Genomic DNA, 15185 nt, shown 5'->3' on the forward strand with positions numbered 1-15185 from the left:
GGGGCCATGTGCCCTTGACCCAGGACCCACTGAGCCAAACCAGTCAGAGCAGTATTCTAATACTTTTATCTGTCAAGATTATTCCTCAAAATCTCTCTCACAGCCCTAGCCGGTTTGGCTCAGTGAATAAGGCGTTGGCCTGAGGACTGAAGAGTCCTGGGTTTGACTCCAATCAGGGGCACTTGCCTGGGCTCTTGACTTGACCCCCAGCGGGGGTTTTTAAGAGGTAGCCAATCAATGATTCTTTCTCATCATTGATGTTTCTGTTTCTCTCTTCCTCTCCCTTCCTCTCTGAAATTAATTAAAATATATATATATTTTTAAATCTCACATCTAGCAAACTTTTATTTTAATCATATTTTTAAATTTTAAAAATGTGTATAAAAGTTGAAGTGGAAATTCATAGGCTAACTCAGATACACTCTTTGCGTTCCAGCTTCCCCGGTCACAAACTTTGAGGTTGATCAGTCTGTGTTTGAAATTCCTGAATCTTACCATGTTCAAGACAACGGCAAGAACATGCACCTGCAGGACGAGGACTACGAGATCATGCAGTTTGCCATCCAGCAGAGCTTACTGGAATCCAACAGGAGTCAGGTGCATTTCTCAGAATAAAGGGCGGGCCATAGGAGGTCTCTCTCTCTCTCTCTCTCTCTCTCTCTCAATATATATATATATATATATATATATATATATATGTGTGTGTGTGTGTGTGTGTGTGTGTGTGTGTATATTAGAGAAATATGCTAATTAACAGGGATGCCATAACTGGTCGAGACTGGACAGAAGGGTTGCACACACAGCTTCGGGGTGGGGCGGCAGGGGCCTCTGCGTGCCTGCACCGGCGGAGGGCCTGATCTGCAGCAGCCAGGACTGCTTCAAGGGTTAGAGAGGGAGGCAGGGCCGGACTGGCAGTGCCTCGGCTGCTGTGGGGCCCAGAGAGAGAGGCAGGCCCCCTTTGGGGGCCGGGGAGAGCGAGGGCTCCTAATCTCATATAATCTGCATAATCTTATTAGCATCGTCTCCTGACAGATTTCCCTTTCCTCTTGTTCACCCGTATAGCTAATGGTAACCTATCTCTTGGGGTTGCTATGTAATTTCCTAGTGTTGAAACAGTAAATTCCTAATAGTTTATACCATATTTTCCCTAGAATATTATCGATGTCAGTAGTGTCATAGAAGGTATATGGATTTTAATTTCACTTCCTCCCCAGGAAGACAAATCATTGTCTTAGTAGGGGTATGATGAAAGTGTTGGTTGATGCTTTGTGAGCATTTTTTTTACTCAGGTATTTTATTTCTGTTTTAAGGGGTTTAAACCCAAGCTCTCTGAGCCTCTAACTACAAGAACTAGTAGAGCTAAGGACAGGACAGACCAGCATTAAGAACAGTTGCCTTTTGTTTTCTGACATGATTCTTCCTCCGGGCCTCCCCATCCTGGGACAGTCCCGGGGCCTGTGGTACGCCCCGTCAGCAACTTCTCCTGTCCCCTCCCTCTTCCCAGGGCTCAGGTTTTTGACACTCTGCTTTTATTTCTGAGTCTCAGAGCTTGAGTAATGTGAGCCCCACTATTCCCCTTCATGGACCCCATTCATAGAGCCATTCCGTTTTCTGAGGCTGCCGGGCCAAGGGCCAGACCTCAGGGCAGGCGTGTTCCCGAGGAGAGCCCTCCTGGGAGAGGATCCGGCCCTGGGCATCGCCGTCAGTCCACTGCCTCTTTTCCTTCCCTCTCTAAGCGAACTGCTTCTCTCCTCCAGGGCCTACACAGACCTACGTGACCCTAGTTTTACAAACAGGAGCGGCCAGTCACAGACAACAGACTCAGCTAGGCACTGCTTCACGATGGGCAATGGGGATGCACTGAGAAATCAACGTTAGACGTTAGATTTCCTCGTGTGCGAACATCATAAAATGCACTTACAGAAACCTAAGCTAATGGTATACCACCATCACGTACACGGTCCAATAGTGACTAAAACCTTGTCATGTTGTGCATGACTGGATTGAATGATGTATTCTAACCTTGCTCTAAAAGAATTGCCGGCTTTGTTCATTTAAACTTTGCCCAAGGTTAGCTACTTCTTAATAGACTGGTTTTTTTGTCAAGTATGAGAAGCTGTTAGGAAGGGCAGTGTACCATATTCTACCTGGCACTTAGGTGTCATTTTAGAGATAACTTAAGTCCCTGTTAGTTTTTCACACAGTACTCTCAATAATGCAAATATTTTTAGTTTTGTTCTTGCTGCTTTATTTTCTTATCAGTGACACCTATTCCTTCTAAGAGATATTCATGTCCATCATGTTTGTTTTTCCTAGGACCTTTCAGGACCAGCTTCTAATGGAGGGATCAGCCAGGCACATGTCTACGATGTCCAATATGAGAGGTAACTGACATAATTCCTGGCACAGGCACTTTGTACACACAACACTGTGCCTGGCGGGAGAGACTGATAAAGTGTTAATTCTCCTGCTGCTTCCTGTGGCAGTTACTCATTAAAATAGCTGTAATCTCTTGGTGGCTGAGTTTCCAGGAGTGGGTGATAGCACTGCTGACCTGTTCACAGGCCAGTGCCATTGGCAGCCAGGCCCCGAGGAAATGTTTTCCGATTTGCCTGATCTGCCAAGAATGTGTGATCACACAGAGTCTAAATGCTCTCAGTGGGACCTTTATGTAATTTTAAAGATAATGGCATTTTGGGGAAGAGCTACAAAGATTATTAGATTTTCTTCTTTTATTTTTAAACTAGTGGCCCAATGCATGGAGGGGGGGGTTCCCTCATCCCAGCCTGCACTCTCTCCAATCAGGGATCCCTTGGTGGATGTCCAACTAACGGGCAGTTGGATATCCCTCTCATAATCTGGGACCACTGGCTCCTAACTGCTCACCTGCCTGCCTGCCTGATCACCCCTAATCCCCCTGCCTGCCTGATCACCCCTAACCCCCCTGCCTGCCTGCCTGCCTGCCCACCCACTGCCCTCCCCTGCCAACCTGATCTCGCCCCCCACTGCTCTTCCCTGCTGGCCTGATCTTGCCCCCAACTGCCCTACCATGCTGGTCAATTTGGTTCCGATTTGTCAGTTTCTGTGCCAGTCAGCATCAAAAGCTTCGCCTCCTAGGCAGCCATTGGCTCCTCACAGCTCACCCAGATTTGGTTCTGATTGGTTGGTTTCTATGCCAATCGGCATCTCCAGGCCTCATCAGAGAGGTAGGGCTGATCAGCAGCCCCCGGAGGCCCGAAGAGAAACAGACATGACTTCTGGTGAAGCCCAGAGAAAGAAAGAGAGGCAATGGCTGACCAACAGCTGCCACGAAGGCCCTGCCTCTCTCTTCAGTTCTCTCTCCGGGTCTGATCCACAGCCCCCTCAGCAGTCAGTGCTGGGTCACCACAGCAACCTTGCACTGACTGTAGGACTTGACTTCTGGTGTTCGGTGGAGCCTTCGGTTGTTTTGGACGTTACGGACTCTGGCTCTTTATACATATAGATGGAGGAAACCAGAAAGATTCCTTTTACAAAGCATTTCCCTAAACTTTGGGCATATGAAAAACTTGGGGTTTGCTTCAAGTAGATCCAAATTTAATTCCTAGCCCCTTCACTTAGTAGTTGGGTGATCCTTAACAGGTGTCTTAACCTCCCTGAGCCTCAGACTTCTCACCTGGATACAGCCTCTGTGCTCCCAGAGTCATGGGGGACCGAATGGCATTATGCACGCACATAGTGTGCACTTGGTGAACAGTTAAGAATGTAGTTGCTACCATTGCCATGATGATGATGATAATCCCTGTTTCTTTCCCCCCTCTTTTTCCAACCCAGGGCCATCCAAGAGAGCCTCCTCACCAACTCGGAAGGCCTGTTCTCTGGTGCCTCGAATGAGACAAGCCATTTTGATAGTGATCTGCAGCTGGCCATGGAGCTCTCTGCCAAAGAGCTGGAGGAGCAGGAGCTGCGGCTCCGGGAGGAGGAGGCGGAGCTCCAGCAGGTCTTACAGCTGTCCCTCACCGAGCAATAGACCTCTGCCCACGGCTGCGCCAGGCAGCGCTCTGGGCTGCAGGCAGGTGCTACGTTACCCGGGCCTGGGGCTGAGGAACTGGCTGCACCTCGCATGTGCACAGCGGACGGCAGCCGCCCCTTCTTTACGCAGAGGTGCAGGACCAGGGACCCCAGGCCCACCCAAACACTCCCCGGTGAAGGGCTGGGGACTGGCAGGCCACATCTCCAGACCAACGGCAGGAGAGCATCGTCACTTTCCATTAGCTGTGTTGGCTTGCAGGTCACATTTTTACTACCAGCTTTAGACAAACCCAACCCCCGCAGACCTGTAGGTTCATTTTTACCAAGGAGTGATAACAAAACAAGTTATTGCAGTCAGGGTGCTTTTATATATGAGAGCAGCAGCCTTTGTAGAGTGTGGTTTATGAAAATTTATGATACTTTACAGTTCACCAAAGAAATGGATAATCTGTGCCGATCTACTCTTTTATTTTTACCTTTATACAGGGTTTCTAGGCCACCATCACTGTTCCTCCTCCATCTCCACCTCATTCCATTCTTTCCATCCCTAGCTACAGGTAAAGAGGAGATGTGTACAGGATCTATTTTAGATTAGGCTTAACTATTTGCATCAAATTAAGATATACTACCATGGATGTTGCCTTAGCCTTAAGAATTACTAATAATTTCAGACCACCTCACTTCATTCATTGAGGGATCTGATTTGAACTTGTAAAGGCAGTTCCTTTGAGAATAGGGTCCTCCAGGCTAAATCCAAGGCAGCTAATCCTGGCCCTGAAGGAGCAGCTGGAATGAGCTTTGTTCTTGCAGTGGGCAGGCTGGCCAAACAGCAGACAGCACAGAACCAAAACGCACGTGCGTGTGCCACACTCCCTCGTGCAGGATTCCACGAGGAGGCCCGAGAAGACCCGCCCCTGCAGTCCTCGGCTCGCTGGAGGAGAAGGGGTGGAGTTAGACAGGGGGCTACAGGTGGAACCCAGTGGCTTTGTATTCAGAAGGGAAAGTGATGATTCCACATTGCTTTTTAGAGTTCAAATCAACATCTTTCTCGATAAATATATTTTTTAACAGAATCTTTTTATTATTTTTAAAAGATATAAAAACTATTCCCATCAGTAGCAATACAAGGTTATACATTTTAACCAGATTTTCTCAGGCCTTTTTTGGATACCTTTAGTAGTTAACTATTTTGTCTAACCCTTCTGTAAATAGCCATCACAGAATATACAGCAGAAGGTACACTCACTCTGGCCTGCTCTGTGTACTCATGCTCACAGCTGCACTGAAATGACCTGGTCGATAATATCCTCCTGTTTGACATCAGTTTCCTGTGTGCTGGGCTTCTTTTGGGATGGGAAGAGAAACAAGAATTACGTTCCAGTTAGAGTCTGTAATACAGTTAGCATTGCCAGTAAAATGTTCCTAGCCACAAAGAAATGTGCTTCTGATTCAGTATAACCACCTGTCTGTCTTGTCATGGTCTGACCAAAATTCCTTCCCTGCACACCAGGCCAGTATATGCAGCAGCACCTTTGTTCCAAGTGCATACCGTGGCATTTTGTTTACCGAATGTTTGCCTTGAGTGAGGACACAGCTTGGGAACGGCTGCAGTTAGGCAACAGTTTACTCACTGAGGTGAACCATAAGTAATCTCTTATGTTTGCATTCCATTGTCCTGCTTCCCCGTGTCTCTGACTTTATCCCAGGAAGTCAATTAAAAAGGGACTGAGCTTTTTGTCAACCTGCCTGCAGTGTCTTTCATTTGTGTTCACGCTCTTAAAATGCAAAGACCGCTTCCTTAGCAGTGCTCATACAGCATCCAAACAGCCTGGGAGTCCCTCTCCTCAGGTTCTTAGTCACTGAATGAACCCGCACTTCGTTTTGTGTGAAACTGGAACGTCAGGATGCCTGCCCGCCCGCCCGCCCCATGCTCAGTTGTATATTACAAGGTGACATGCTCCTCCTGCCTTCCTGACCAATCCTAGTCCACATGCCCAGTGCTCCTGGTCTCCAATGGAAACGAGAAGCAAGCCAGTGTGGGCTGCTCTCCGGCTTCCGCAGCTGGAGCTGGGCTGGCTCTGGTGGAGGAAGGAAAACCAACCCAGCATCTGCTCTCTACGGTGAATTAAGCAGCCTTTGAAGATGAAGAGCTTTTTGTCTTTTTGTTTGTTTGTTTTTTTAATATACTTTATTGGTTTTTTACAGAGAGGAAGAGAGATGGAGAGTTAGAAACATCGATGAGAGAAAATCATCTATCAGCTGCCTCTTGCACACCCCCTATTAGGGATGTGCCCGCAAGCAAGGTACATGCCCTTGACCGGAATCGAACCCAGGACCTTTCAGTCCACAGGCCGACGCTCTATCCACTGAGCCAAACCGGTTTTGGCTGTCTTTGTGCTTTTCATTGCTTTAGAGCAGTGTTTCCCAAACTTTTGACATATGTGTACCCCTTCTATAATTTTCGTAACGCTGAGTACCCCTTGTACGCATGAGAACGTAGAATTAGGCGCAGTGCATATCCCCACCAAACTCTTCCCGTGCCCCTGGGGGTACGTACCCCACTTCGGGAAACACTGCTTTAAAGAGAGAAGTCGTTGGGCCCTCTACCATACACGCCCCAAATGGAGGTCGAAGCTGAGACCTGGGTATTTGCCCTAACCCAGAATCGAACCCACCTTTCGGTGTAGGGTAGGGCATTCCAACAGCCGCACCTGCCAGGTTGAAGCCGTGCATTTTGAGGCTGCTCTTAGCAGTTCAGTTGATAATTAGGGCTTTAGGACTTATCCTACACCAAGTATGTTGGTATTAAAACGAGGCAATGACTAGTAAAAGATGGTTTCTGAAACAAGGCCCTGGAAAAATGAAAGTGCGGCTTTGCTTTTGGGGAAGTAAATAGCCAGGTGGAGCGCTAGGGAGAAAACTGTTCTGGTAGAAACACAATACCTGTGGATTATTTAATTTAAAAACCAACAGTTTCCTGCTGGACACAGCTGACATCAAAGGCAAGCTGAACTATGGCAACTTCAAATGCCTGCAGCTCAGTAAGTGATGGAGTTCAAAACCCGACAGGCCCATGTGTGATCTAAAACAGCCAGCTGGAAAGACCTCCTAAGACCGGAACCCCTCACCTCCAGCAGCACTGGCACGTCTTCATCTCAGCTTTAAGATCAGTGTTGGCTAAAGTAACTCATTTTTATGACTGGTGTAGTTATGTGTGTGCATTTGGGTACTCGGGTATTCTGAGTACAGTTCACTTTGTGAGGTCTAGCTCCTCCGTGCTCCCTAAAATGGTCAGGAAAAGAAACTACCTGAAGGTACTAGCTGGTCAGCCTCTGCTCTCAAAAGCTTTTCACTATAATTCCCTCCCTCCCCCAGACCTGAAGTCTCTCTGTAATAAGCCTCTTCTACAAAAATGATTTTCTTCCTTTAGCTTGAAGTCATCCTGCATGGATGGAACATGGAATGAGGGTAGAGGCTGGGTTTTGGATTGTATGTGAACTACTGCCATGTTTTTTCAGAAAATGAACACGGCCCTACTACCTGCCTGGTGATTACTGAACAGACTGCAGGCTGGCAAGTTCTTACTGTTTCCTTTTAAAAGTGGCCCTAGCCAGTTTGGCTCAGAAGATGGAGTGTTGGCCTGTGGACCAAAGGGTCCCCGGTTTGATTCCAGGTCAAGGGCATGTACCTTGGTTGCAGGCTCCTCCCGGCCTGGGCCCTGGTCTGGGCTCATGTAGGAGGCAGCCAATTGATGTGTTTCTCTCACATCGATGTTTCCCTTTCTCTCCTCCTCTCCCTAAAAATCAATGGAAAAATATTCTTGGGTGAGGATTAACAAAAAATAAAATCCTAAAAGTGGCAATAAGTTTTTTGGCAGCATATCAAAATGTGTTGCAGATGAGGTGGAATTTAACCTTGTCAATGCCAGTCTTGGCATCCCACCCACACCTTCCAGCCAGTAACAGATTTCTACAGGACAGGCTAACTAGTAATCCCACCTTCATTTGAGTTAGCTTTCAAATCATTTCATCTATACAATATTTAAGAACAAGTGTATGTCACCATTTCAAAGAAGAGAAACAGGCTCTGAGGAAGTTCAGGCTGTTTGTGCCTGGAGCTGGGACAAGAGTCCAGGTCTCCAGACTCTGGCCAGCCTGAGGGATTAATCCTGGCTCAGTTTTCAGAAATGATGCCTTGCCTTGGGGAAACAGTATTATTTCACATGAATTTAAAAATCCACTTCACAGTGCTTCCTTAAGAGATTTGATTCAAACGTACCTGCATTTTAAATGCTTGGAACATAACTAGGAGTAAAACAGGATGTAAGATTTTACTTTAATTTTAATTGACATTTGCTGAAAAGCACAGAACAGTTAACATTTGAAGGTTACAAACAAAATACGTCAAAGAGTTACAGGATCCCACATCAGTTATTTCACATTAAGTGCGAGTTTAAAAAAAAAAATTAGGAGCACAAGATATGCATTTCAGTTTAACAACGTAATTAAACTTAGCACCTTTAAAGTAAAATAAATACCGATGGCCACGTTGTAAGTACAAAAGTATCACTGCAATAGGGGGAGATCCAGTTCACCAACAGTGCAAACCAGCAGCAGCATTTCCAAAGCTGAAATAAAATTTGTAAACATACCCACTCCCACTCTGCCTAGTACAGGAAGGGAGTCCTTCCCACCCGGGGCCGAAGAGTCCCTTAGCTTCCAAATCTGAAAAGCTGCCACATGCTTCGGGCCGCGGGCTGGGAAGGCTGAAGTGCAGACCAGGGAGGTCCGCACGTTGGCAGGAAGTTCTTTTTCAGACGGGTCACCGAGAAGCTTCCAGTCCAACCCCAGCGCCTGCCAGCCAAGGGGACACATGAGAGAGCCTACCTGATATGACCCTGACTTCAGTGGGGGCAGAGCTGATGCTGCATGAGGCATGACAGCCCAAGCTCCCCACAGAGGACACTGCTTGCAACCAGAGTACTCTAGGCCAACCCTAATTACAAACATTGGTGATTCTTAACCTATAGTCACAAGTGGTTCTTAAGTGCTGAATGTCTAAGTCGTCTTACTCTTTTCAGACATTAACGATTAGTCCTTCCCAATCACTCACAAGGTTACCGTGTTCCTTTCTCAGGAGCACTCCATTTTTACACAGAACTTTACGCTGAGCTTTAGGTCTGACTTTTGACAAGTGTAGCCACATATGAAAGAAAATACTAGAAGTAGACTCAGTGGCCAATTATTTGCATTACAGTGTTACAGAAAATCTGCTAGATGTTCTAAGTCAGCATTTACCAATTGTCCTGACCAGAGGTCATTTCCAAGCATGAAAGTTCGGATTCCAACTTCTCCACTGACCCGTGTGCAACACAACTTATTCTGTTCCCGCACTCCGGGACGGCTTGCTCGGCTGTCAGCGACGCCGAATGGGTTTGTAGACACAAAATGCCATAAGGATCATGGTCACCAGCAGGATGCTGAAAACGGTTCCCATCAGCACTGCAAAAGGAACACAAGTTACCTCCTCATGGCGGCCCTGGTTCCGCAAGTCCTCATTCACCGGCGGCGACGGACCGAATGCCACTCAGTACCGGGCGCTGTGCAGGGGACACACACACACACACACACACACACACACACACACACACACGACGGCCTTGAACAGACCCTCTCTCCGGAAGTCTCCAAGTGTTGGGGAGAATGTAAACAAGAGCGTTCACAGCCTGAAGGGCTGCAGTGAGGAAACTACTGTGACAGTTGGGGGGAGGGGGGGGGGGGGCGCGGAGACATCTGAGTGGGGACACATAAGCTGAGACTTTAATGAAAGGAAGGTTCTGGCCGTATGAAGATTTGCAGGGAGAGCACTGTCGGCCCCATGATCAGCAAATGAAGGCCGCTGAGGCCGGAGCAAGCCAAAAAGCAAATGAATGAACAGGCCATCGTGGCAGAGGTGGGAACAGTGAAGGGAGGAAGGCAGGAAATGGAGCTGGAGAGGAAGACTGAAGCCATTGCATGTTTAAGGAAACATGGATTTTATTCTGAGTTTAAAGAAAGGGTTGTAGGCAATGAATAACGATCTGAATAAAAGCAGGGAGCCCAACTATGTTGTTGAAGCCATTTATAAAAACTAGAAATTCAATAAAGTATTTCAGTCTATGTGAGTTTTGAGAAGGGCCTTTCTGATCAAAGAAGCAATTTACTAACTTCACAAACCTACTCTGTTTTTGAAAGGAAACTTCCCAACTAAAATTTACAATGTGCTCAGGTAAGAATTGGGACCTGCAGTTGGTAACTCAGGTTGATCTGTGGTACAGGACTAGGCAGAAGGCCTGGCTTTAAATCACATGTGTCAAACACAAGGCCCGAGGGCCAAATCCGTCCCGCCAGGTCTTGCAATGTGGCCCGCACCGCGCTGTCATCACTGCACTCCACTGCGTTTCCATCACAATGACAGTTTATGACTGTTCAGTAAACCATTCGGCCCGCGATTTAGGCTGGATTTTAGATTTTGGCCCCTTCTCTGATTGAGTTCGACACCCCTACTTTAAATCAATGTAACCAGCAACCTGTCAGAAGTCACAGGCACTCCCAACTGTGTGACTCTCAGAATTGTGGGAGGTGTTCAAAATGCTGTTCCTTTTTTTATTTTATTGATTTTTTACAGAGAGGAAGGGAGAGAGAGAGCTAGAAACCTCGATGAGAGAGAAACATCGACCAGCTGCCTCTTGCACACCCCCCACCGGGGATGTGCCCGCAACCGTGCCCTTGACAGGAATCGAACCTGGGACCTTTCAGTCCGCAGACTGACGCTCTACCACTGAGCCAAACCGGTTTCAGCAAAAAATGCTGTTACTTTTAACAAGGGCATGTACGTTGGTGTTGGAAAGTATGTCTGGAGATATTCTGATTGATTGTGTGGGCTGGGATCTAGTGGGTAAAGGCCGGGGAGGCCGCTAAACATCTCACGGTGTGCAGGGCAGCATGTCTCCACGCCTCCCTCCTGACAATGAATGATCCCATCAGCGTGATGGATCTAAAGCACATGTGTCAAACACAAGGCCCGCGGGCCAAATCCGTCCCGCCAGGCCTTGCAATGTGGCCCGCACCGCGCTGTCATCACTGCACTCCGCTGCGTTTCCATCACAATGACAGTTTATGACTGTTCAGTAAACCATTCGGCCCGCGATTTAGGCTGGATTTTAGATTTTGGCCCCTTCTCTGATTGAGTTCGACACCCCTAATCTAAAGCATAAAGCAGGATCATGTGTGGAAACCACGGAGCACAGCACTAGCTAGCTAGGCACACAACACAGTACATGGGAAATACATGACAATGAACCCTAATGGTTTGGCTCAGTGGATAGAGCTGTGGACTGAACCTGGACCCAGGTTCAATTCTGGTCCAGGGCACATGCCCAGGTTTCAGACTCAATCCCCAATAGGGGGAGCGCAGGAGGCAGCCAATCAATAGCTCTCTCTCACTGATGTTTCTAGATCCCTCTCCCTTCCTCTCTGAAATCAATAAAAATATTAAAAGAAACAAGTCACATAACCTCAAGCTTCAGATGCTGGGGATGGGTACAAAGAAGAGATGGGGCCTGAGGCTTCTAACTCCTTCCTGGAGGCGGCCTCCCCGGAGGGAGCACTAGGTCACTGGGCTGGAAAGCAGAATCCGGGGCGGGGGTGGGGGATGACACCAGCTTCCTGTGTGACCTTGGGACATCTCTCACCCTCTCTGGGCCTCGGTTTCCTTAAAGTTTAAATGAAGGACAGAGACTGCCAGATGCTCCATGGCCTTTCTAGCTCTGGCCCTCTTGAATTATTAAAATATATATATTTAAAAATACATGCCAATGAGTTCATGTAAAGATAATCCAGAAATGATACTATGTGGCAGCTCTGTTGATGTCCAGATGTAAAGTGAGGCACAGCGGGAAGGAAGGGCTTTGACCAAACAAGAGGAAGTTATTCTGAAGCTCGAGAGTCGGCCCCTCCGTAGCCGAGGCCCCTGGACGATGTATTTGAGGAAGAGATGCTCTCACACAAAGCCGCGGTTCTATCCCGGCCGCCACCACTTTCCAGCTGTGTGACCTTGGGCAAATCTTCCTGAGCTTCCTTTTTTCTTATCTGTAAAATATGCTGAAAACTACCGCTTCGTTTCAGTGAGGCCGGAATGAAATCACGTGTACGAAGTGCTGAGCACAACACACGGCACCCCGGAAATGGGCCGGCCACCGCTGTGACCGTGGTTCCCGTGAGGAAAGAAGCGGGAGCGGGGTGCACCCTATCACACTCCTTGCTGCCTAGCCTGGCGCACCCGGCCCGGGAGGAGGAGGGGACCCGGATGGAGACCCAGGACCCCGGACTCGCCATGCCGAGGGCCTGTGCACCAGGCTGGCGCCGAGCTGCACAGCTCAGGCCCTTTCCCCGGCCGCGGCGAGGTCGCACCCGCACCCCTAACCCGCGTCCGTCCCCGCCGTCCGCCCCGCCGGGCCCGGCTCCCGGCGCCCCAGAGGCGGAAGCGGAGCCCGATCCCGCCGCCGGCCCGCCCGCGCCGCTCACCCAGGTTCTGCCCGCGCAGCACCGCGTACGGCCGGCTCTGCTCCAGCGGCTCCCCCGGGCTCGGGGCCTCCGCCCGCCCCGCGAGGAGGCCACACAGGCCGAGGCACCGCCACCACCACCCAGCGCGCAGCATCCTCCCGAGCTTGCAGCGGCAGAGCCCGCTTCCGCCGGAAGCCCCGCCTCTGTCTCCACTCACTGCTTCCGCTGGTGAGACGCGCGCCGTTGCCAGGGTAACTGCAGCGCCGTCCCCCACCGGGAAGGGAACCGGCAGCCGATGCCCAACCGACTGATCCACACCGGCCAGGGCTTTTTAAATTTTACTTTATTTTAATTTTCCACGATAAAACAAATAATAATAAACAATCCTGCTTCTCCTTCCCTTCACGCCTGCCAGCTTTCTCCAAGCGGCCACATCTGTCTGGATTGTTGCGGAAGCTCCTTTACTGAGCTCCTGCTTCCCTTTTTCCCTGCGCCACACCCCCTGCTTTTACTCTGATCCTCCGCCAGGAGGCAGTGTCATCCTGTTAAAATGAAAGGCAGACCGCGTCTGCCTCGTTGGAAACTCCCCAGTGGCTCTCCATTTCGCTCAGAGTAGAAGTAGAGTCTTGCCCTTATTGGTTTGGCTCAGTGGACAGAGTCCGTCTGTGGACTAAAAGGCCCCCCTCCCCCCTACCTCCGTTGCAGAAAAACCAAGCAGCACTTGGAAAAATGGAGTCACACTTTATTATTATTATTATTACGTACAGGCCCAGAGAAAAATGCCTTTCAAATTCTGGGCAAAAAAACATGGAGGAAGCTACGCTGTTTATACTTTTTCTAGCTCAAGTAAGGGTGTTTTTGTTTCCCTTTGCACACTCTTAAAGAGCCCTATGCACTGGGGCTTTGAGGGTTGGCCTGGTGCCAGCACTGATAACTTCATCTGGGGAAGGTTTATGGCCTCTCTGGAATGGGAGTAGTCTTATTTTCCTTATTATTTAATCAGTCAAGCATTTACAGGAGCCAAAAAAGCAGGGTTAAAATTTCAAACAGCAGTTTTTATATAAGATGCTTCACCCCCACCCCGGGTTTGATCCCAGTCAAGGGCACATGCCCAGGATGTGGGCTTGTCCCCTGTGCAGGAGGCAGCTGGTTGGTGAATCGGTGCTCTTTTCATTGATGTTTCTCTCTCCCCCTTTCCCTCTGAAATATATATATATTTTTTAAAGTCAAAGTCTTAGTAGTTTTCAAGATCCTACACCCTTAGTCCCCCCTACACATACACCCTCTACTACTCAAACCTTATCCCCTCCCACCCTCCTCCCCCTATCATTTCCCTCCCGTCACAGTGATATGCCTTAAACCCACCGCCCACTGTCGCATGGCCCTCTGCATTTGCTGTTCCTTCTGCATTGAAGGATCCTCTTCCCTCTGACATACACATGGCTCACTCTTCACCTAAATCATGTCTTTGTCAAATGCCTCCTTTTAGGGCCTTCCCTAACCACATTATTTAAGACTGAACACACACACACACACACACACACACACACACACACACAGTACCTCTTAACCTCTTTCTCTGCTGTATTTTTTCTGCTTAGCACTTATCACCATCTCGTTTACTATAATTTTATTTATCTTGTTTTTGTCTGTCTTCACCACCGGAAAGTAAGCACTCTGCAAGCAGGGAATTTTGCCCATTCACTGCTTTATGCCCAACTCCTGACTGGCACATAGTAGATGCTCAAAAAAAATGTTTGTTGAATTAATGAATGAATGGCACTCTAAGATTAAGCTCCTGCCCTCCTGCCTGCCTTGCTTAAATAATAAGGAAAATAAGACTATTCCCATTCCAGAGAGGCCATAAACCTTCCCTAGACAAAGTTATCGGTGCTGCCACAGGCCAAGCCTTTGGTTGAGGTCTCCCCTCTGAACTCTCCATGCCAAGGCAAATTTAGCATCTGAGTCCTTGCACACCCCTGGATAGTTCACCTCTGTCTGCACTTGCGTTGTGCCCTCTTTTCCTGGCCACATCCCCATTCTTTTAAGACTCTTCTCAGGTAGGTGCCGACTGACACCATAGGTGACTCCAAAGAAACTCTTCTGCCAGCTTCCCACTAGGCTTCCATGCCCTTTTCCTACCTGCACACGTCACTCTCAGGCTCTAGTTTGTGTCCTCCACTGCCCAGGGTGCCTCTTGGGGCAGGATCCAGTCCATTTAGTCTTCTTAGCACAATGTCTGGCACCTAGAAGACACTCATGAGATAATTAGAAAATGAAGAATACTTGCATTTAGCGAGTGTTTTATCTGCTCAATATTCCCGTGTTTAATTTGCATGACAACGTATGGAGCAAGGGGTCAAAGGGGCTTAGAGTCTGTGGAGTTAACTGGAATTTAAAGTCTGTTCTGTACCTAAAGAACCCTAAAGATTCCACCAACATCAATCTGGAAAATTGGACAGATACAAACAGAAGCTCCACCACTTTGTTACATGGTATACCAGAATACACTCAAAATGGAGTGAAAACTTAGATGTAAGACTTCAAACCGTAAAACCCCTAAGGAAAAGAGGCAGTAAACTCTCAGACATCTATCTCTCTCTTTAAAAAAAAAAAAAAATATATATATAT

At 48.3% G+C, this 15185-nt stretch overlaps 2 protein-coding genes across 3 annotated transcripts in view; one reads left to right on the plus strand and one right to left on the minus strand.

The window, feature by feature from the left end:
• The window catches only part of ANKRD13A (ankyrin repeat domain 13A), a 32910-nt gene extending 27158 nt beyond the window's left edge, over positions 1-5752 (plus strand). For both annotated transcript variants that reach the window (XM_036448756.2, XM_036448755.1), the window contains 3 exons: positions 437-597; positions 2317-2384; positions 3814-5752. In XM_036448756.2, coding sequence (XP_036304649.1) covers positions 437-597; positions 2317-2384; positions 3814-4009 — 425 coding nt within the window. In that variant the 3' untranslated portion in view covers positions 4010-5752. The remainder of the gene's footprint in view (positions 1-436; positions 598-2316; positions 2385-3813) is intronic.
• Positions 5753-8334: 2582 nt separating this feature from the next.
• On the minus strand, positions 8335-12762 carry CUNH12orf76 (chromosome unknown C12orf76 homolog). Its single transcript, XM_045585369.1, has 2 exons — positions 12576-12762; positions 8335-9512 (listed from the first exon to the last, which is right to left on the minus strand). The coding sequence occupies exons 1-2, from the start codon at positions 12706-12708 to the stop codon at positions 9427-9429; spliced, it is 219 nt and encodes a 72-aa protein (XP_045441325.1). The 5' UTR covers positions 12709-12762; the 3' UTR covers positions 8335-9426.
• Positions 12763-15185: the final 2423 nt, after the last annotated feature.

Source organism: Pipistrellus kuhlii, unplaced genomic scaffold (genome assembly GCF_014108245.1).
Source record: "Pipistrellus kuhlii isolate mPipKuh1 unplaced genomic scaffold, mPipKuh1.p scaffold_m20_p_20, whole genome shotgun sequence".
Lineage (NCBI taxonomy): Eukaryota > Metazoa > Chordata > Mammalia > Chiroptera > Vespertilionidae > Pipistrellus > Pipistrellus kuhlii.

What these genes read in the sequence shown, in the direction of transcription:
- CUNH12orf76 (XM_045585369.1), bottom strand. Translation starts at nt 12,708, where the DNA reads ATGCTGCGCGCTGGGTGGTGGTGGCGGTGCCTCGGCCTGTGTGGCCTC. An exon ending in GCTGCGCGGGCAGAACCTGG is followed by an intron (nt 9,513 to 12,575) that starts GTGAGCGGCGCG and finishes TTCCTTTTGCAG; the next exon opens with TGCTGATGGGAACCGTTTTC.